Source organism: Scleropages formosus, chromosome 2, assembly GCF_900964775.1.
Source record: "Scleropages formosus chromosome 2, fSclFor1.1, whole genome shotgun sequence".
Classification (NCBI taxonomy): Eukaryota; Metazoa; Chordata; class Actinopteri; order Osteoglossiformes; family Osteoglossidae; genus Scleropages; species Scleropages formosus.
Genome location: NC_041807.1, coordinates 27,245,010 through 27,263,812, shown reverse-complemented (window position 1 = coordinate 27,263,812; position 18,803 = coordinate 27,245,010). Strand labels below are relative to the sequence as shown.

At 46.2% G+C, this 18,803-nt stretch overlaps 1 protein-coding gene across 3 annotated transcripts in view; it reads left to right on the top strand.

Annotated features, from left to right (window-relative positions):
• The window catches only part of LOC108936988 (cadherin-4-like), a 304,253-nt gene that overhangs the window by 195,277 nt on the left and 90,173 nt on the right, over positions 1–18,803 (top strand). For all 3 annotated transcript variants that reach the window (XM_018756688.2, XM_018756687.2, XM_029247237.1), the window contains 2 exons: positions 10,716–10,936; positions 18,227–18,403. In XM_018756688.2, coding sequence (XP_018612204.2) covers positions 10,716–10,936; positions 18,227–18,403 — 398 coding nt within the window. The remainder of the gene's footprint in view (positions 1–10,715; positions 10,937–18,226; positions 18,404–18,803) is intronic.

Here is an 18,803-nt window from a genome sequence, read left to right as displayed (position 1 = left end):
CCACAGGGCTGTAGGGCACCTGCTGCCCTGGCGGCGTCGGGGTCCGGCTGGAACCGGAGTTGCTCCGGTAATCCGGCGAGAACTCCTGAGAGAGTGGTCTTGACAATCGGGGGCTGGATGTCTTCTCCACTGGAGACCAGGAACGCACCTGAAAACTCTTGGTGCTGGGGAAGAACTGTCTCTCTGTCTTTCTGTCTGGGCTAGGGGGTGACTCAGGAGAGTAGGGCCCTGGGAACAGAGAGGCTGGACTGGAGATTGAGTATTCTGTGTAATTCTGGTTCTCACCTCTGCTACCTTGCAAAGCCTCCTGGAAGGGAACGGACAGCTGCTCAGTAGCGCTGATCCCATTGGTCTGCACAGGGCTCGTGGGCTCCGCGCGAGGACCCGAGGAAGCATAAAGACGATCAAAAAGACATGTCCGCCAATCATCATGCGTTTGCGAACTGGTCGGATCGGCGCCCCGCCCACCGTGACTGAGGAGTCGTGTCAACCGCTCCAACTGATCTGTGAGGCGGCTAGCGGCGTTTGTGCAAACCAGGAGTTGTTCTTGGTTCGCCTCTGTCAGATCCGCCAGCTCACGCCATTCCGCTGAAGTCATACTAGCAGGCGGATTCTTCTGTAGCGTCCGGACGGGAGTCCGACACGGACGCGCGTTGCTATTACGTCCAAACACAGACGAAATATATAATGACTTCACGTGCAGTGTGAGGTTAGACGTGTACGGTGAGTATTGTAAGACACTCGGTGGAAGTGAAACAAGAAACACGAGACCAGGAAACACACACGGTGTTGGAACTACGGTGAACAGTGAAACGCTAATCTGTGAGTCTGACCGCAACCCTGAGACGTGACGAAATACCGGACAGGAACGATGGACCAGGACTGAAGAACAAGAGGCAGGAACTGACGGGACGGGCACTCGGGACTGGAACATGCACACCTAGGAAACAAACTGAGGGAACAAGAGACTACCAATCGCCAACGAAGCACAAGAGAACTGCTGATTAAGAATCCGCGACTAGTTCTGCTCCGCTGGCTCCTTTTATACCTCCATGTCCTACGAGACTGTGAGGTGATAGGTAAGCGTTAGCTAGCGGCACTGAGTGGCGCCGCCTCTGACCAGGAGGGGCAGTGACCCCGTGGGATGTGACACTTACGACAGTATTGTACATTGTTCTCAAATATGACCCAGACGCAGCTGTCAACTGAGCTGGAAGAACAGTTTATGAAGAAAGAAAACTTTCTGGACCCTACAGTAGTGCTGCGCAATTTTGTTGCTTTATAAGTAGCGAATAAAAATAATTTGAATTGTTTTATATGAGTAAGAGCAAGCGATGCTGTAACAGAGGTGATGCTGTTAAATGTAGTTTCACTATGTTTATTAGAAATGTGGTAAAACCTACCCAAAGCATGCTGTTACATGCTGGGAGCCAACCTTTTCCCTTTTGTTAGAGAGCTTTTGCTCAGGAATAAAAGCAGGTGCCTGCTGGTTTATCTTGTTTGGACTTTCAGATGGAGACAGGTATTCTCTCCTGGGCATGCACACAGCCAAATGTTTCTCTCCCTCCTTCTTCCATGTCCATCATCTTTATGAGTGCCCCTGCTGGTCCCTGCTGTCCCTGCGCTCACACAACATCTCGTAGTGGCCTGCGTGGCCATGATCCTCTGTAGAGCTTAAAGCCCTGGCACCATGTAGCAGCTCAGCTCTAGCTGACATAGAAGGCCACTGAAGAGCCCTGCTCACTGAAACAGCCCCGTCTCCTTCCGTTGTGTGGATACAGATGCTCCTCCGATGATCAGAAGAAAGGACAAAGGCTGCAGTGAGGTCACTTCATCTTCTGTAGGGCCACATGTCAGCTCAGTCCCGCTGAAATGGTTCACAGGCCTCGGAGCAGGGACAATGCTTAATTAAGCCTGACCTTTTGTGTAAAGGGCAACAGAGAGGTAATAACCCACACACTGACCCAGCGAGTCCACCAGAGATATTCAGAATCACATTTAAAGGGCACCTGGCTTGTCCTCTGCAAAGATGACCAGTGCATGGTCTTGCCGCTCATACATATACATTCGTAAATGTTAACATTGAGGTGGAGATCCATCGGCGATAACCGGGAAAGCACGATCATTTGAATAAATTGAGCAGATGCAAAACCTTTGGTTGAGCATTAAAAAGACGCAAATCACGTTAGTGGGCCTTCTGAAGCCGACGAACTGTGCTTAACGCAGCTAAACAGTTTCCCTTAGTTTACTTCTCGCGGAGATCAATTCTCTCTGGCTGTTAACAAAAGGAGCGCAGCGCTTTAAGCGAGACCACTTGAGCCACAACCCTTTGTGAGCAACGGCTCAGTCCACTAGGTTTCAGACAAATTTCCTCAATCGATTCAGGGCAGAGATTCACTTTAGAGGCTTTATACTGGAGGAAATGTATTGCAAGTGAATCCTTTCACGGACAGATTTTAATAATGCCTCTGTGTATCGACCCAGTGGTGGAGAACAGGCATCTGCAGCGATTCTTGTACATTTGTATAAAAAAAAAAAAGAGAAGCACGGGTGGGTCCCGGGGCCGCCTGCCGCAGAGCGGAACTGACAGCACTCTCGATTGATCCAAGACAGTGACGGGAGCAATGCGCCGAGCCTGGGGACCGCTGGCTGGCTACTCGCTGCATCCCTCATTTGCATTGTTTGTTGCTGCGGAAACTGTTTGCGCATCTGTTCCTCCTCAGAAGGTCACGCATAGGTTGAAGGAACAGGAAACGTGCAAAAGGAAGTGAGTGATGGGGGAGTTTGCTATCGGTGTCAGTGTTTTGTAATTGTGGGTCATTCGTGTGGTGGATATGGATGGACGGCAGCGGATCATGTGTGGATCCCATTCATTCAGGTGTCAGGCTGGTGCTGCGGCTTGAAGAGAGCACATCAGCCCACCAGAGTCCCTCTCTATGTCCGAGACCCGGATGCTGAGCAGCTGCACCCGTTCGTGCGTTTTCGCCAACATGCGCTGACCCGCTGGCAGTGGGCAGAAGAGGAAGGGCATCTGTGTGTACTTGCCCACGCTTCTTCTTCCCAGGGCATGTGAAGACTTGCCAGGAATGGGTCTTGATCCTGCGCTGCAGACTGCCTTTGCTTTTTTACCCCTGTAACTTTAAAAAATGCATGAAAAACATTTCTCTTTCCTTTAACAAAGAGCCGGGATGCAGTTGCTGAGATAACAACCATACCCTTTGCACAAATAGCATATGTATTCAATGTGCTGTTCAATTCCCTGCTTACGTGGCTGACATGCGGTGTCAAAGGTGACACATGATGAAGAGAGGCTAGACGGCATGCTTTTTAGAGACATTTCTCAATGTTTACAGCTTTAGAAAATTATGTGAAAGATCAGAGTATCAGTTTTCTTCTGCATTGGGTCAATGAAGCGCAGTTATTTTCGTTGTTGGGGGGGTAAAATGTTCCCTGACACAGAAAAGACAACAAGCTAGGGAATCGGCGATAAATTGCAGCGGCGGGTGAGAGAGCGGAGTGTTTCTGGCGCGAGCACCAAGGCTCTGCTGACAGCCGCGTGTGCTGCAGTGTCCCGCATGTCGCTCTCTTACAGCTACAGGAGCCCAGGACAAGAGGCTGCGGAGCGTGATTTGTGAGCCGCAAGCCTGGGGAGGAGAGCGTCTCTATCTGGAGCCTCTGTGACATTTTCCGCTCAAGCTTCTGCACGTGGCCCCCTGACCCCTGTGTTTCCATGGAGGGCTACAGGAGTCATGCCGTGTCACGCAGCACCTCTCTCCCCTTAAAAGAGCCGACAGGAGCCGAAAGGAGTGGGCGTGCTGGCAGATGCTCTTTGTGTGATGGGATGTTGCCGGGGGACATGGCGAGGCAGAACATGCGGCAACCTGTAAAGAACAATGACATGGCACGGAGGGCAGGGGGGCAGCGGGGTTGGTGGCCAAATGCTGCCAGTTCCAGGGCTGTATGGATGTGAGGGAATGGCTGCAGGACCAAAATCTACAAACATACAAAGGAGGCCTGGCAAACCCTGTCAGCCATGTCATTACAGCGGGAAAGACATCAAGTGCTGACCTCCAGCCCACACCTCGCTGCCCTGGCTGAAAACACACAGAGTCCAAACTGAACGCAGTGACAAACACAGATGGGCAAACAGAGGGAAGGTGATGGACAGGGTGTGGAAGGAGACCGTGTAACAGCATAATAACATGTAACTGAAAATTCCAGCAGCATGTGAGGTCAATGACCAGCTGCTCAGAAAGTGTTCTTCTCCCAACTGTCTACTCCCCATGAATAGCTCTGCCATTGAACGGACACCTTTCTCTCCTTTTCTCACTCTCTAATTGGCAAATTACACACTACATTAATATGTCTAAATTCAAGGGTACTTATCTCATTATTGTGTGAGGTCTGAGAAGAAGAGGGAGGGAGAGAGACATTTTGAAATGCTTTTTTTTTCCTTGCAGTCCATCTATGATGTGTAAGGCACAGAATATAGAAAGAGTTGAAATAGGTATAAAAATTACACAATGGCCATGGCAGTTCTTGTGGACAGAAACCACAAGGGACATTGATTACAACCACAAGAAGCAGAGCTTTGTGGAGAGAGGCAGAGGAGGGAGGTGGAGGGGAGAGCCTGGCCAGGTAGCAGACGTTTGGATCTTGTCTTAATTCACTGTGTGTGTGTGTGTTGGGGAGGGGGGCTGGGTGGGGCCCTCAGGGGCTTCTGGCAAGAGCTGCACTCACACCTGCTCATTACGGCCCCTCTGTTCTCCATCTGCACACGCTGCTCGCTGTGCCTCGCCGTGTCGTGTCCAGGATGGGGACGTCCACACTTTTTTTCCCGGGTGCATGTGCCAGAGGAGTTGGCACCAACGGCCAGTGGCTGCAAGTGTCGTTGCAACATCGGCCCCAAATTCCATCCAGAGCGGGCTGCCAGATGAAATGCAGAGCCGAAGAGCTGCAGAGGGGCAACGTTTCTGCCCCCGGGCCTTCATAAGTCTTAATAGAGCCATGGTGAGAAGGTCACCGTCTGAGTAAACTGGCCATTTCTAGCAAGGCTGGGGAATCTGATGCTCTCCACAGACATGTTCACCCAAGCAAAATCAGCATGTGTCTTAGTCAAGCATGCATCATCATTTTGTGACTCACTCATGTTACTGGCTTCGATCCAGCAAGTCACTGCCTTTCCTGGACTGCCTTGACCCTCTTTCTTTTGTATGAAGTCTGGGTGCATGAAATCACAAAATCTACTCCAGCACTATACATTGCCTTTCAGTAGCATGGCTTCCAAAACATCCATTTAGCAGAGTTCAGCAACCTAAGAGCCGCTCTTATACACAGTTACTCACAACTGTCTGAGAAGTAATTAAATTCTTTCAGTTTATCATTCTAATCAAACCCATTTAACTGAGTGCTATTCTCACTGCAATTATTTCTTCCAAAGGGAAAAGATGACCATTAAATTCTCTGCAACATTTCCAAGAAAGCAAATATTTTAAAATAACTATGTAAATAACACTAATCGACACTAATTTTGGAATATTGCTAAGCTGAATGTTATTAACCTGGTACTTCATCAAACACTTTTAAACGTTCATGTAAAGTGAGCAACTTTGTTAAATTTGCACAATTAAAAATGTTTCTTTAAAATGAGAAAAAAATGTTCTAAATTGTCCACATTAATGCGATTTTCTAGCTTTTCTTTAGCATATCTGTAAATTTCCATTTGGCCTTGTGTTCTAAAAGCTCAGAGGGCAACTTTTAATGTTTAGGAAGTAGTGAGCGCTGTTTCCCTTTGCTCAAGAGAACCCAGCTTTCAATTCCACCATCTGATATACTACCTATGATAGTACATTGCATTTAGTCATTTAGCTGATGCTTTTCTCCAAAGCACCTTATAATGTTAATGTGCAGTAGCTATGATTATTTTCCCATTTGTACAGCTGGCTAATTTTTTACTGGAGCAAATGAGGGTAATTACCTTGCTCTACAGTATAGAAGCCCAATGTGAGAGCTGAACCTGTAACCCTTAGCTCTGAAGGCAGCAGCACTAACCACTACACTACCATCCGTCCCCTTGCCGCCCACTAGATACCGTAGATATCCAGAATTGCTGCAGTAGCAATCACCTAGCTGTAAAAATAGGTAATTCGTTGTAAGTAGCTTAGCACTGCAAATCTCTTTGGAGAAAAGCATCAGCTAAATAAATAAATGTAAAGTAGGTAAATTCCTGGCAGACCACTTACATCTGTAATGAAGCTGACAGCACCGATAGAAAGAAGGTCTCCTCAGAACCAGTATGTTGATACCTTCAGGTGGTAAAACAACTTTCATGTTTTCATCTTAAAAAGAGGTAGAGATGAGTTTGCGAAACGTGCAGAAATCTTTGCGAGCCGATGCAGACGTTGGATTCATCTGAAGGGGTGACATATTTAAGCAATACATCTTATCAGAGACAAGGCAGCAAGCAGATAATGTTTGATGAAAAGCTGTGTAACTGAGCGTTGGTGACCCATCCTTATACCTAGCCAATCTGCTGATAAATCGACGACATATTTTCTCGATTCGCAGCCAAGTGGGCAGGACTTTGCACCAGACTGCACTTGTTGCTAGGAAATGCTACGATGTGTGTTTTTCCTCACTTGCTTTTGCTGAAACGTTGCGTGACTCCGGCCCACCAGCCGGGTCTCAATGGCTCCTCAGACCCCGGAGAGGTGAGGCTTCGATGTATGGAAACGGAGCTGTTACCGCGGGGAGGCTCCGAATCCCAGTGTGTCTTTTGCGCACGAAAAAGAACAATCGCCGTGTTCTGAAATTTCAGACATAGCGCATTCATTCAGCAACAAGTGTGCAACCCGTTCCCAAGCGTATGACTCATCTACAGTATATTTCTGTGGATTCATTTCCTTTAAGGCTTTCTTTAGCTTGGGAATATAAACAGTCTTTACCTTGTTTCACAGTTAGCATGAGAATATGTAGCGAAGATGGGCAGCCTGGCCTCCGTGCAAATGCGAGCGTGGCGTAATGGGGATATTAGGATGCAGTCTTGCGAGTGAGCCTTTGCAGACTTGCATTTAGATTTCCTCATGACTTTAAAGATTCTGCTTTAATTTCTCCCAGGGTGGTACAGCTTGTGCATCAGGCTCGCTGGCTGTTGGCTAATAGATGTCATTATACTAATGGACGCCTCTTCTCCCCGTGTCAGACCTTGCCGCCATCCAGGCAGGAACCAGGGGGTGCTCCGCAAAAACAGAGCAAAACAAACAGAGTGGAACGATCGCTCCCCCGACAGCCTTCCGTTTGCCGCCTGCCGACCCGTTCCTCCGCACTCCGCCTCGCAGATGGAGAGAGTTCATTCTAATGCTCGTGTCGTCATGAAGGTCCTGTTGTCAGAGGACCTCGCGGCCGCGGGGGGTTTTCGCTCAATTTCGTACATATCCTCGCTTGCGAAAATGGGACGCGGATAAACGGCCGGAGCCACGTGGTCGCGGCGCCACGCGTTTGATGAAAACGGCTGGACTCCGGCCGTGTGGCGAAATCTCACCCCAGTCCCTCCTGCAGGGGCGCATCCGAATTCATCGCACCCATTACCTGGATTAAGCCAATGCCCGGCGAAGGACTCCCTCCTCCCTTGCTGCTCTCTGCTGCGTCTCATCCGACCCCACGGTGAAGCATTAAAGTCTGTAATGCAAAACCCCTTGGATGTGAGATAATGAAACGCTCCTCCCGCACCGCTCCGAGTGTGGGCGCAGATTGGCGAGGCCTTCGAAAGACTGCGCCGCTGAGTGCGGATTCGAGTGCTGAACCTGTGAATAGACGGTGCTCCTGGCTCGGAAACGCCGCTCTTATTTGTTTTATCTCATTTCCCTGAAATTACCTTGTCAGAACTGAGCACCGTATGTGTAAATGAGTAAAGCGAGTGTGTGCAAGAAATGGAAACGTTTCATGTAAACGCAGCGCCCGAGTATGAAAGCCTGGACTCCTGTGGTCAGACCGTCTGCGGCAACTGGTGTACCAGTTAGAAGATAAAGAGCTATAACCTGAAATATCCCAAATGTTGTCGACGCAAGTAGAAGCCATAGGTATGGCACTTAATCTTTCTTTGCTCCAGTAAAACATGCAGCTGAATAAATTTTTACAAACACACGTTTGGTACACTGATTCAAGGACAGGTGCTGGAATCTGCAAATCCTGGCAAAGATGAGCACTGAATGTGAGTGAGTGAGTGGTGAATATTTGGATAATTCCATCGCTGAGCAACATATTAATAAATGCTCTTTGACAGAACAATGTGGTGCTATCCTAAGAAAAAGTGCGTTTTCATATCCCATGTAATTTTGTCTGTAATTGCGGTCGCCGATCTATCTGCATTTCAGTTTTTGGCAGCACGCACAACGCTGTGACTAAAACCAAACAGGAAGGTTTGCCTTTTGACTTTGAAAGGTTTATCAAAAGTTTGAAACCTGCAAATGTAAAGAGGGGGCCTGTCGAAAGTTACAAGAAGTGGACTTTTCTGTGAAAGCATGTGCCCAAAATAATGAACGCTGAGAAGGACTAGAGGAGTCCGTAAATTACCCCAAAGGCTTAGTTTGATTTCGCAATTCAGTCTAGACCCGGTAATCCCAAGAAAAACAGGCTTTAATAAGAGAAAGAGTACTTCAGAGCAGAATGTACATTAAAATGGAGATTTCTGGACACTAGGCAAATAGTGAATGTGTTTGCTTGCGGGTGGCTGTTGAATTCTCCAGTCTGATGGAGTGCACCTCGCTATCTGCTCATGTCATAAGGCTAGGGCACTGATTGTAAAGCCTGCTCTCAACGGTAAACGCATGTCCAGTGCACATAAAACTGTCCAAAGCTTTCCCATCCAGGATAGTCCTGTTACAGATAGCATGATTTCTGAACACTTCTGTGGGTTGTCTGGGTGATGGGCAGAGATTTACATTTATTCATTTAGATGCTTTTGTCCAAAGCAACTTACAACAGATACTATGTAGTGTTACTAGCCCACACACCTTATTCACCAAGGTGACTACATTGCTAGATACTACTTACAAGGGGTTACTCATCCAAGTATCAGTGAAACACACTCCATGACACTCACACACCATGGGGAAACCTGAAGCATATCTTTGGACTGTGGGAGGAAACCAGAGCACCCAGAGGAAACCCACACAGACACAGGAAGAACATGCAAACTCCACACAGACTGAGCAGGGATCAAACCCATGTTCTCTCACACCACCCAGGCACTGTGAGACAGCAGCACTACTTGCTGTGCCACTGTGCTGCCCGTAACACCAGTGTGACTGATGCGGACTCATGACCTGGTGAAAGTGGTACTTAAAGAGTTCACAGGGCAGAACTTGATGCAACCATTCAGATTACTTTGTACTTCTTCAAAGCATCTCAGGGTGCTAGATTTACTGCACTGAAATCACTTGAAATGTATGTCGTTGGACTGTGGGAGTTAATACATGCAAATTCAGGGAGAACATTTAAACTCCACACAGACAGAGCCATATTCGCACCCATGTGCACCTGTACTTCAAAGTAGCCCTGGAACACATGCGCTACCCACTGCGCCACCGCCCTGCCTATATTACAGCTCTGTACAACAAGCATAGGTGATTTGGCCTTTTTTTCTGTCTCTTACTGGTTTGGGCTCAAGGCTGCTATACCAGTGTCCTGCTAATTTGCTGCATGTTAGATGGTGACCTTAATCAATAGTCAGAGCAGTCAGCCGTAGGGCACCTCATTGAGATATTTGGTAAGTTTGTATATTTTGTTTACTTTTGCTTTTAATAAACTGCACAGAAGAGCTGCTCCGAGAGCTGTATTAATGATCTGCTGTAATTAGAAAGTGGGAACAAAATTGTGTTATAAATAAAAGTTCCTACAGGCCATTGCACCAAAGGAAAAGCTCTTATTAAACTGACGCATCCCTTAACACAAATAAAAATGTTTTGTCGGGCACTCAATATGCATATATCCAGAGCTTTTGTTAGTACTTTGGTATTATTTTGTGGAAAATGTTTTATATAATTATAATTTTCAAGTGCACATTCTGTGTTGTATGCGTAGTCCCTGTGTGTTGCAGTGCTTATCTGATAGTGTTCTTTAAACACACGCGGTCTAAGCACGCAATTCAAAAACCCACACTTGAAAATAATATGGGAATATTTCACCAAACAATGTGCGTGTCACTGCCTGGCTGGCAATATTCTATAAACACGTTGTGATCAAGCTATGTGGAAAAGCAAGAGAATACATCTTTATTCATTTTTAAGTATGTTTTTTGAAAAAGTGTTTTGTTAGTATGGCATTTTTGAATATCAAATTAAAGTAATTTAATAAAAGTTAATTCTGTGTAGACGAAGGGTGGCTTTGCAAGCAAGCAGTGAGACTCCACCGAAACACAGTAAACATTGTCAGTATTTAACACAAATGAAAAGACGAGTTCTTTCCTTAACCGACTCTTTTTTCTGAGACAAAATCCAGGCCTGGATTTTTTGAGGCCTGTTCTTGTGATCCATAACGTCTCTCCGCTTTTCCAGATGTTGGCCGAAGCACAAAATTCTTTTATGACGCAAATGTTGTTATTCAATACCTTTTGTCGTGTTGTGATACCTCGATATGTGTTTCTTCTTATGCCGGCTTTTTAGCTCTGTTGCGATATCTCAATTTTCCCATGCCTTCTCTTTTTCTTTCTTTTACAGTCAAATTTGATACCTGCCGGGAGGACGAAGTCGTGGGGTTCGAGAGCAGCGACCCTAGCTTCAATGTGCGGATGGATGGCTCCATCTACACAGAGAGAGATGTCTCCAATCTCTCGGAGCCGGTGCAGTTCATGGTGACTGCCCGGAGCAGCCCCGACATGCCCATCTGGGAGACCACTGTCAAGCTGGCCTTGGCAGGATACTCTCCACCCACCTCTCAGGTAAGCACTGCCCACCCAGCAGCCCTCCAGTTTTTGGGTATAGATATCATCCTCCGCTTTGCACACATAAAGCCCCGTCACTCACTGGTGTTGCTAATCAAGTTACATCCCAGCATAATGAGGTCTTACATCCACGCAAGTGACCTCATACGTGCAAAATCCCAAGCTTAATTTACTTAAGTACAGAATTACATTCAATGAATCAGTTTGTGACCAATTTGGATCAATTTGTGATCTCTTTTAGTACAATATTTCTCTTGTTTCAAAAAAACAGCGTGAAGCCACTTGAATATTATGCTTTTTTCCCAGTCATCTATGCCTTTGCAGAGATATAAATCCATTCTCATAGAAAACATCCTTGGATGTCCCAGTATCTCATGTTCCTAAGGCGCCTGCAATCCAGGACAGTCCGAGCTCTGCCTGGTCCATGGGGGCATGGGTCATGTCTCTGGCTGTCGCCAAACTTCTCCCCAAAGAGGCTCAGCTGGTCAAAGCTGGGATACAGAGTGAAGAGGGGGACTGGGCCGGTCTGTCTTTCCCACTGGCGTGCGGTTCCTTCGTCCTCTGTGACCCACACAGAGACACCGAGGATGTTGGTGATCCTGGTTGGGCTTCATAAAGCTCGCCCGGGTCATTCCTTGTCACAGTACTCTCCCCACCCTGAATTAATAACTCATATTCTCATTCCTCCTCGATAACCTGGCACACTAGAGGATGTCGTTGTATCATTTGTAGTAGCTGAATAAGTAGCAGGAAGGAAGCTATAAAGTCCTTTGCTCGGCAGAGACTGATGGAGATTGGCATTGTACTCTACCTGGTCCACAGAGAGGCCCACAGTAAGATCTATCTTAGACTAATCACTCTTCACTGCAATCCTTAAATCATGGGTCTCCAGAGACAGGGTTTGGTTATTCTCCCTTCTGGGATGGTAATGTTACCATGGTAACAGACTGTTGACGTTAATGTGAATGCAGCTGTCTGCTGTCTTCAAGGTCCAGACAGTGAGTGTTTTAACTTGGGCTATACTCTCATTGTTTTAGCTGACCTCCCTTAGCCTCTTATCTATCAGATCTATCGGCTCTCCACATTTAGAAAACAAACCTAAATTACTGATAAAAATTAAAGTGTTGGACTGCTTTGCTTCCAGCAATACCAACATGGTCTTTTTTCATTCAACTGAGGTGTACATTCATGGCATTACATTTAGAAAATAATGACATCATATTTTGTATGAAATCAGTGATTGATAAGATCACATGGAAAGAATATAGCTGGAAGTTTTGAACCATAGTGTGCGGTCCTGCAACACTGCAAAGCCAGAGTATGAGTGGCTGCGAAACCAGACTTTCACGTGTGATAGTCAATAGCATGGAGTGCGGTGGCGGGGGGGTAATCAGATTAAGTAACAACAACATACACAATTATCTGGCTGTCACTGCAGAATTTAAGAAGAGTACAAAAAGAATGTGACAGATATCCTGCACCAGCCTGAGCAAAGCATCACCCCGAGCTGATTAAAGATATCAGTAACACTCATGGACTGCTGAGAACTTGCACTCCTTATTTCAGTTAACCTGTAATGGAATCACTCTTGTTGCTATCTGGCCTACCACAAATATTCTTCACCTGCCTGGTGGTCTCCCCTTGTGTCTGTGCCAGCGTGTGATGTACATATGAGACTTCCTGTGATTATGCTTAGCTCAGTAGGAGTGGAGCACTTGGAAGGTCCCACACTTTATTTATTTAAGATTTCATGCTCCACAGGTAGAGTCTCAAAATATCCTGAATTGATTTCACGCTGCTCTGATTTTCATTGGTTCAGCTTCAGGACTTCAAGGATGGAGGTAGTGCTTGTGTGTGGGAGGTTGGGGAATAAGGGTGGAGCAAGGTAGGGATGGATGTTGAGGCTGTTCTTAGATGTTATCTAACATTTATTCTTAATAGAATTTTAAAGGAGCAGCTGTTATTGTGGTCTTCTTGGTTTTGTTAATTTACCCCTGCCTCTCCACAGTCTGCCCTTTTGAGACAAAAGCTCTAGTTCTAGGAAGGAGAGCTGTGTGGAGCCCCTCTCTACGGTTTTTGGCAGCATTGATATCACCCCTAGGGCTCTTGCACAGTGATTTCCAGTCTTCACTGCCAGCCATGAGAAAGTCCATCATCTCCACATGCCCCAGAAAAGCCTGGAGGACACTGTCCCAGTTCTTCACCTACCATTGTGAGTGTGGCTGGCTGGCTCACGCCTTGTCCTTGGTTACAGATTCATCAGTATTCCTTCGAGAGATGTGCGTCACACCCCCCCACCCCCCCGAACCCTGCGATCATGGCCTATCCTATCTTCCATGTGGCTGAGCTCAAAGATGGACACCTGTGGACACAGCCTTGCTGAAGGGGCCTGGACTCACACGTCCTGTTTGCTCTGATGTTTGTGTTTGTTTTTTCTACATGCGTATTTATCGGCACACAATGGTCCTGGCAGGAGCTGGTGAAATCCCCATAGCAACCCTCCATCATGGCACACAGTAAAAGAGATGAGACAAGGGAGGTGGGTAGCTTCGCTTAACCTCCATCTTCTTAATTTCTCAAACGCTGCCTCCTTGAAAGTGATGGAGCATCCCTTTTTCCTAGAGGGAAAAGCACAGGGAAAGGAGTCTTCGTGTTTAGATTCTCAACCTCTTGCTGACTGAAGTCATCGTATCTTAGTCTTTATCTTCATCTTCCACTTTGTAGTCATTCTACAGTCATATCTCAGCAGGGTTTCAGCAGTTGGATGGAACCTCCTGCATCTGGAAGCATTCCTCAACTGAGGGCTTCTGTAGCTACACCTTGTTTGATTGAGCTCTGCAGAAAACTGCAAGTGTGTGAGATTTTACAAGAAGTGTAATTCTAGGTAGTGTGAAAAAACTCCAGTGCCCACGGTAAAGGCCTGTACTCAGCCATTACGCTTCGTGCTTTTCGGCTTATATCAAAGCAGATCGGTGGTGAACGAAGGCTCGTACATCATAAAGCAAAGTTTTCTGGGTGACTTCTGAGGACACTCTGCTAGCTGTGTTGCTGTCATTGAAATGTCTTTCAGTGGTGACAAATTAGGGTAGTACCAGCGGGTGGTCTAAGGACAAGGCTTTCTTCTGACTAGGGATAACCACTGTGTACATTTCTCACATTGCTGTGTGCATTTACGTTAATCAATTTACCTGACTTCAATATGGAAGAAAAAAGTGAAACTCAAAGATTTTTGAAAACAGTCTTTAGTTTGTGCCCAAGTGAAATGCCACAGATACCTGCAAATAGTTTACGTCAGGTGGAGGTGCAAAATACGCTGCTGCTCAAGGCTACTCTCTTCTCGGGATTCAAACCCAAGTCCTTGGATTACAAGACAATGGCACTAATCAGTGCACCACCTGCTGTGTGCGGACACACAGAGAAGGGCACAAAATGCACGACTGGATAGAAAGTTCGCCAAAGATCCTCACGGATTGCACCCAATTTCTACCCATTGCTGACTCCACTCACAGCTGTGTTAATAGCCGTCCTTCCCTGTGCTGTCTGCGCTAAAGTACTCTGCGCAAATAGAACTCCACTTTCACAAGGTAAATTTCAGAAGGTCATCTGTGTTGAGTTCCAAGAAGCTGGGGCATTCCTCCTGTGTCATTTTGAGAGATCCAAAGGCTGCCATCAAAACACCCAAAATGCTGGCAGCTGAGAATGGCAGCACTGTGTGTTAGTGTCAATAGCAAAGGGACAGGACAAGGGTCCGAATGAAGATGGTCCCATAACGAAAAACCAACCGAGCGTTATCACCATGAGAGAGCCGGAAAGGCGAGCTAAAACGTTATTTTTTTTGATATGGAAGTCTCTTTTTGTGCTGCACTCTGTTGAATAATAACATACAGATGTCTGCACAGCTACAGCGCGGGCTGATGGACATCAAAGCTTGTCTGGCTGGTAGACGAGGGGAGCCAGCTGGCGATGGCGGCGGCAGAGCCGAACTGGAGCTTCGGGCTGGTATTATTTCACACTCACTGACTCCTGTTTGCAGCACGGAGAGGGGAGGGTCACCGCATGCTGGAATGTCTGTTAACTTTTATTATGTAGCTCATCCAACACAAAGCATATGTTGGCCTAGGGTTTGCTTGTTATGATCTGGCCTGATTCTTTTTTTTTTACCCCTCAGTATCTCAGTACTTTTAAATTCTTGCCATTCTGTGCTGCCATGGCATGGCTGTGGTCTCTGTAATTAAATATGCTTGTATTAGTGCTGTCGAAATGCATAGGTGGAATGAAGTGGTGCAGTCCAGACTGCAATTTCATTTTGGCAAGGTATTTTAGCGGAATTTTTTAAGCAAATTGTGCAGGTACACATATGGGTGAAATTTCAAGTTGCTCTAGATGAAAATGCACAGTGAACAAATAAATTTAAGTGGCAACATGCACAGAAGGGAGCAGCTGGCTGCAGTTTATCGTTGCTAAATGGCTACCTTAACTGCGGTGTCACTGCCAGTGTGTCAATAGCCCCTTCGATGTGCTTCTTTTTTTTTTTTTTTAATTTCGGTGCTGTTGATACTGTGATTCGTCACACAGACCAACGCCATCAAGCATGTTTGGAGTGCAGGGCGATTGAGTCGATGGACACACAGCAGTACTGTTTAGGGAGATAAGTGCGTTATCATTGTTTGAGCAGCAGGCACAGATGAGGATTCCTGTACATGGGTTCATGGCGCTGAGAAATAGGAGCGGGAGGCTGGATCCCTGGTAATCTACAGGAGCAACTGGACACAGCTCCTGTCATACTGGCTCCTGACAACCCCCACAGTCACTGCCATCCACATGCTACCTGTAAAGGGAGGATCGCACCAGTGGTCTCCCATGAGCTACCTGCAAGCACAGGGGAGCAACAAGCAGCTGGAGCGAAATCAGTTTCATCAGGGGTTGCACATCTGTTCCCCTAACTTTGCCTCAAATGGGAATTATCAAAGGTGCAATCTCAACTGGAGCAGTCAGCCCCTAAAGTCAAACCCACCAAGCCAAGCTTACATAAAAAAGAATGAGTTTGCCTGGGTACAGCTCACATCTGTCGAATCCCTCCTGCTGACAGACATTGTTTGCATCGATAACTTTGCCTATGTGCATTTGGGTTGGCAGCTCATGACCTCTTAAGGCAGACCATATGTTGGTATTCAGTGCTGGAGCATGGTACAGTAATGCCCTTCATCCCAAAGAGCTGTTCTGTAATTTTTGGGTAGTGTGGGGAGACACTGCAGATCAACTCATATGCCTTGGAAAACTGCCCCTAGGCGAGACCTTGGTTTAGTCTCTGCATACTTTTAATCCACCATAAATAAGAACATTTAAGCAGGAATGGAGAAAGAAGAGGTAGCACTATACAAAAAAGCTAAAGCTCACTCACTGCCCATTGGAGATAAAACATTGCTTCTGCAGACTCACCACTGGGATGGGGTTCACAGTAATATTGACTCTGCTGGTGGGCACGATGTGGGTAGACTGAAGGCAGGCTGAAGGCAGTCCTCTCCTCATGGTTGCTCCAAATGTGCTCTAGCATCCTGCCAGTGATGTATCCACACTAAACTCAAACTTCCCTACCTATTCTACTTAAGATAGGCTCTGACTGAGCTTTAAGCACTTCTCCCGGAATCTCATCTGATGTGAGGACAAAAGCACCTATGATCCAAAAGATCCTTTCACTTCTGGAAACACCTTATACAAAAGCAGGCGTGTCCAAAAACCACTTGGAAAGTTTGAATTGGCTACTACAGAGTAAAAATCTAGAGGTGCGCTGCACCCCATTGTGTTCCATCAGCGTTGTGTCCTTGCCCATCAGGGCTGATTTTGTATTTTTATATTTTAAATAAAATAACCAGCAGTACAAGACTATTCGCAGGATGGATTTTTTTTCTTTTCTTTTCTTTTAGAAAAAAAAAGTAAGTGGTATTAAAACACAGCTTCTTTATATGTAAATATATGGTGATTGGGTCTTCTGGAGTACACTGTGAATTAATGAGCTGATCTCATTTTCATAGCTCCCTGACAGATTGTCATATTGGGACTTGCGACTGCAGTTCACCTATTTAGCTCAACATCATTCGTATTCATTTTCTACCTTTTGACAAAAGGAAACATGAAAACAAATGATTCAGCACCCCTCTGGGAAATAATGTTAGATACACGTTATCTCCACTCCGCAATGTATTTAACCTGTTCTAAATTGCATGGGCTTAGACAGTCAGAAACTCCCAGGGCCCTTATGAATTATTACTATTGAGATGACTGGTCACGATCTCCCAACACAAAACAGTGGTGGGCTGAAAAGGTTGTGAACCAAATGTTATAAATTACTTACGTCACACAATGATATTGATTAAATCCATCTGCGGCGCGTGTTTATCGTAGCATATGCCAGTTCAGTTTTATACTGTATGCAAATGTGCAGAAGGAAATCCTGGACCGCAGCAAAATTGTTGTTTCCAAATGACCACTGGCCATTTGATTCTGATTATAAAATAGTAATGCCCATTAATGCATTCAGGTAGGGTTGCAATTCATTGTATTATTATGCATTGTTATCTGCGTGCTCCATGCCTTCCAGTGTGGCTTTTAGTAGTGCTTAGAAAAACATAAATAGCTAAGTAAATAAATAATGGTAAGGCCAAGTCTAACATTCATTCCGCTTCATAAAATTCCACTGGATTATTATCATTGTATTGTTTATGGAAAGTGACAAAACTTTTGCCCGTTTATACAGCTGGCTATTTTACAGGAGCAAGTTCAGGATAAGTACCTTGTCAAGGATCATTTTCATTAACCACAGTGCAGACTGGTGCTGTACAAACATGAAGGAACATGTAGAAAGGCACAATTTGTATCACAGCAAAGTGCGAAAGCGTGAAATCCAGTCGTTTCATTGGAGCCATCTAGTTGGGAGCAGCAACACGTTGGCGTGTGTCACTGTAATGTGGTGTGTGCTGGCTTTTGCGCTGCACCCTTGTGTTTTACGAGTATAAGTCTAGCACAGCAAAGGAGGCACCAAGTGTTTTCATCGCCTGGTCATTTTAACAGGAGGGAGCCATTCATGCTGACTCTAGTACCCTTCAGTTAGGTGAAAATGGCTTGGCAGGGAGAGGTGTCTACTAGGCGCTCCCCACAGGTCGCACTGAACGAGGTTAGCACTACTGGAAAACAAATAAACGCTGAGGTTTCTGGGTGGAGCCGCTGGTGCCATTTGGACGACTTTGGCACGGTGGCTGGGCTAAGCCTTGCCTTTTGTCTCTCTTTCAGGCCAGGGATGGAGAGGACGGTGTCCATAAGGTCAACCAAGAGCTCGGCATCATCACATTTCCACAGAAACAACTGACCGGCTCCAGTGGGCTGCGACGGCAGAAGCGGGACTGGGTCATCCCACCAATCAATGTGCCAGAAAATTCCAGAGGGCCTTTCCCGCAGATGCTTGTCAGTGTAAGTAAAAGGACGAGGGCGAGCCAAGCGCCTCCGTTGTCTAATACTGAATAAGCAACATAGCGAATAACATGTTTTTCAGAAGACATGTTTTACCATGTCCGTCTCTGGCTCTGTCTTGTTCGGCGAACCGGGTTGACGATGAAACACGCTCACAAGCTGTGCGAATGCAACGCATTTTCTCACTTCCTCCAGTACTGATGTCAGCCACTCAGTCTGATGTTAACATTGTGTGCCGTATTTATCAGGGAATGAGCAAAGTGTGAGCTTGTGATGGTTGTAAATGGATTTCAGGAAGGCCTACAAAGAAGATTACGGCAGTCTGTTGTCATCAGCTTTGCAAATGATTACATCCTGTTTGTAAATGCGATTACACCAGTGTCTGTGGACAGGTACTCTA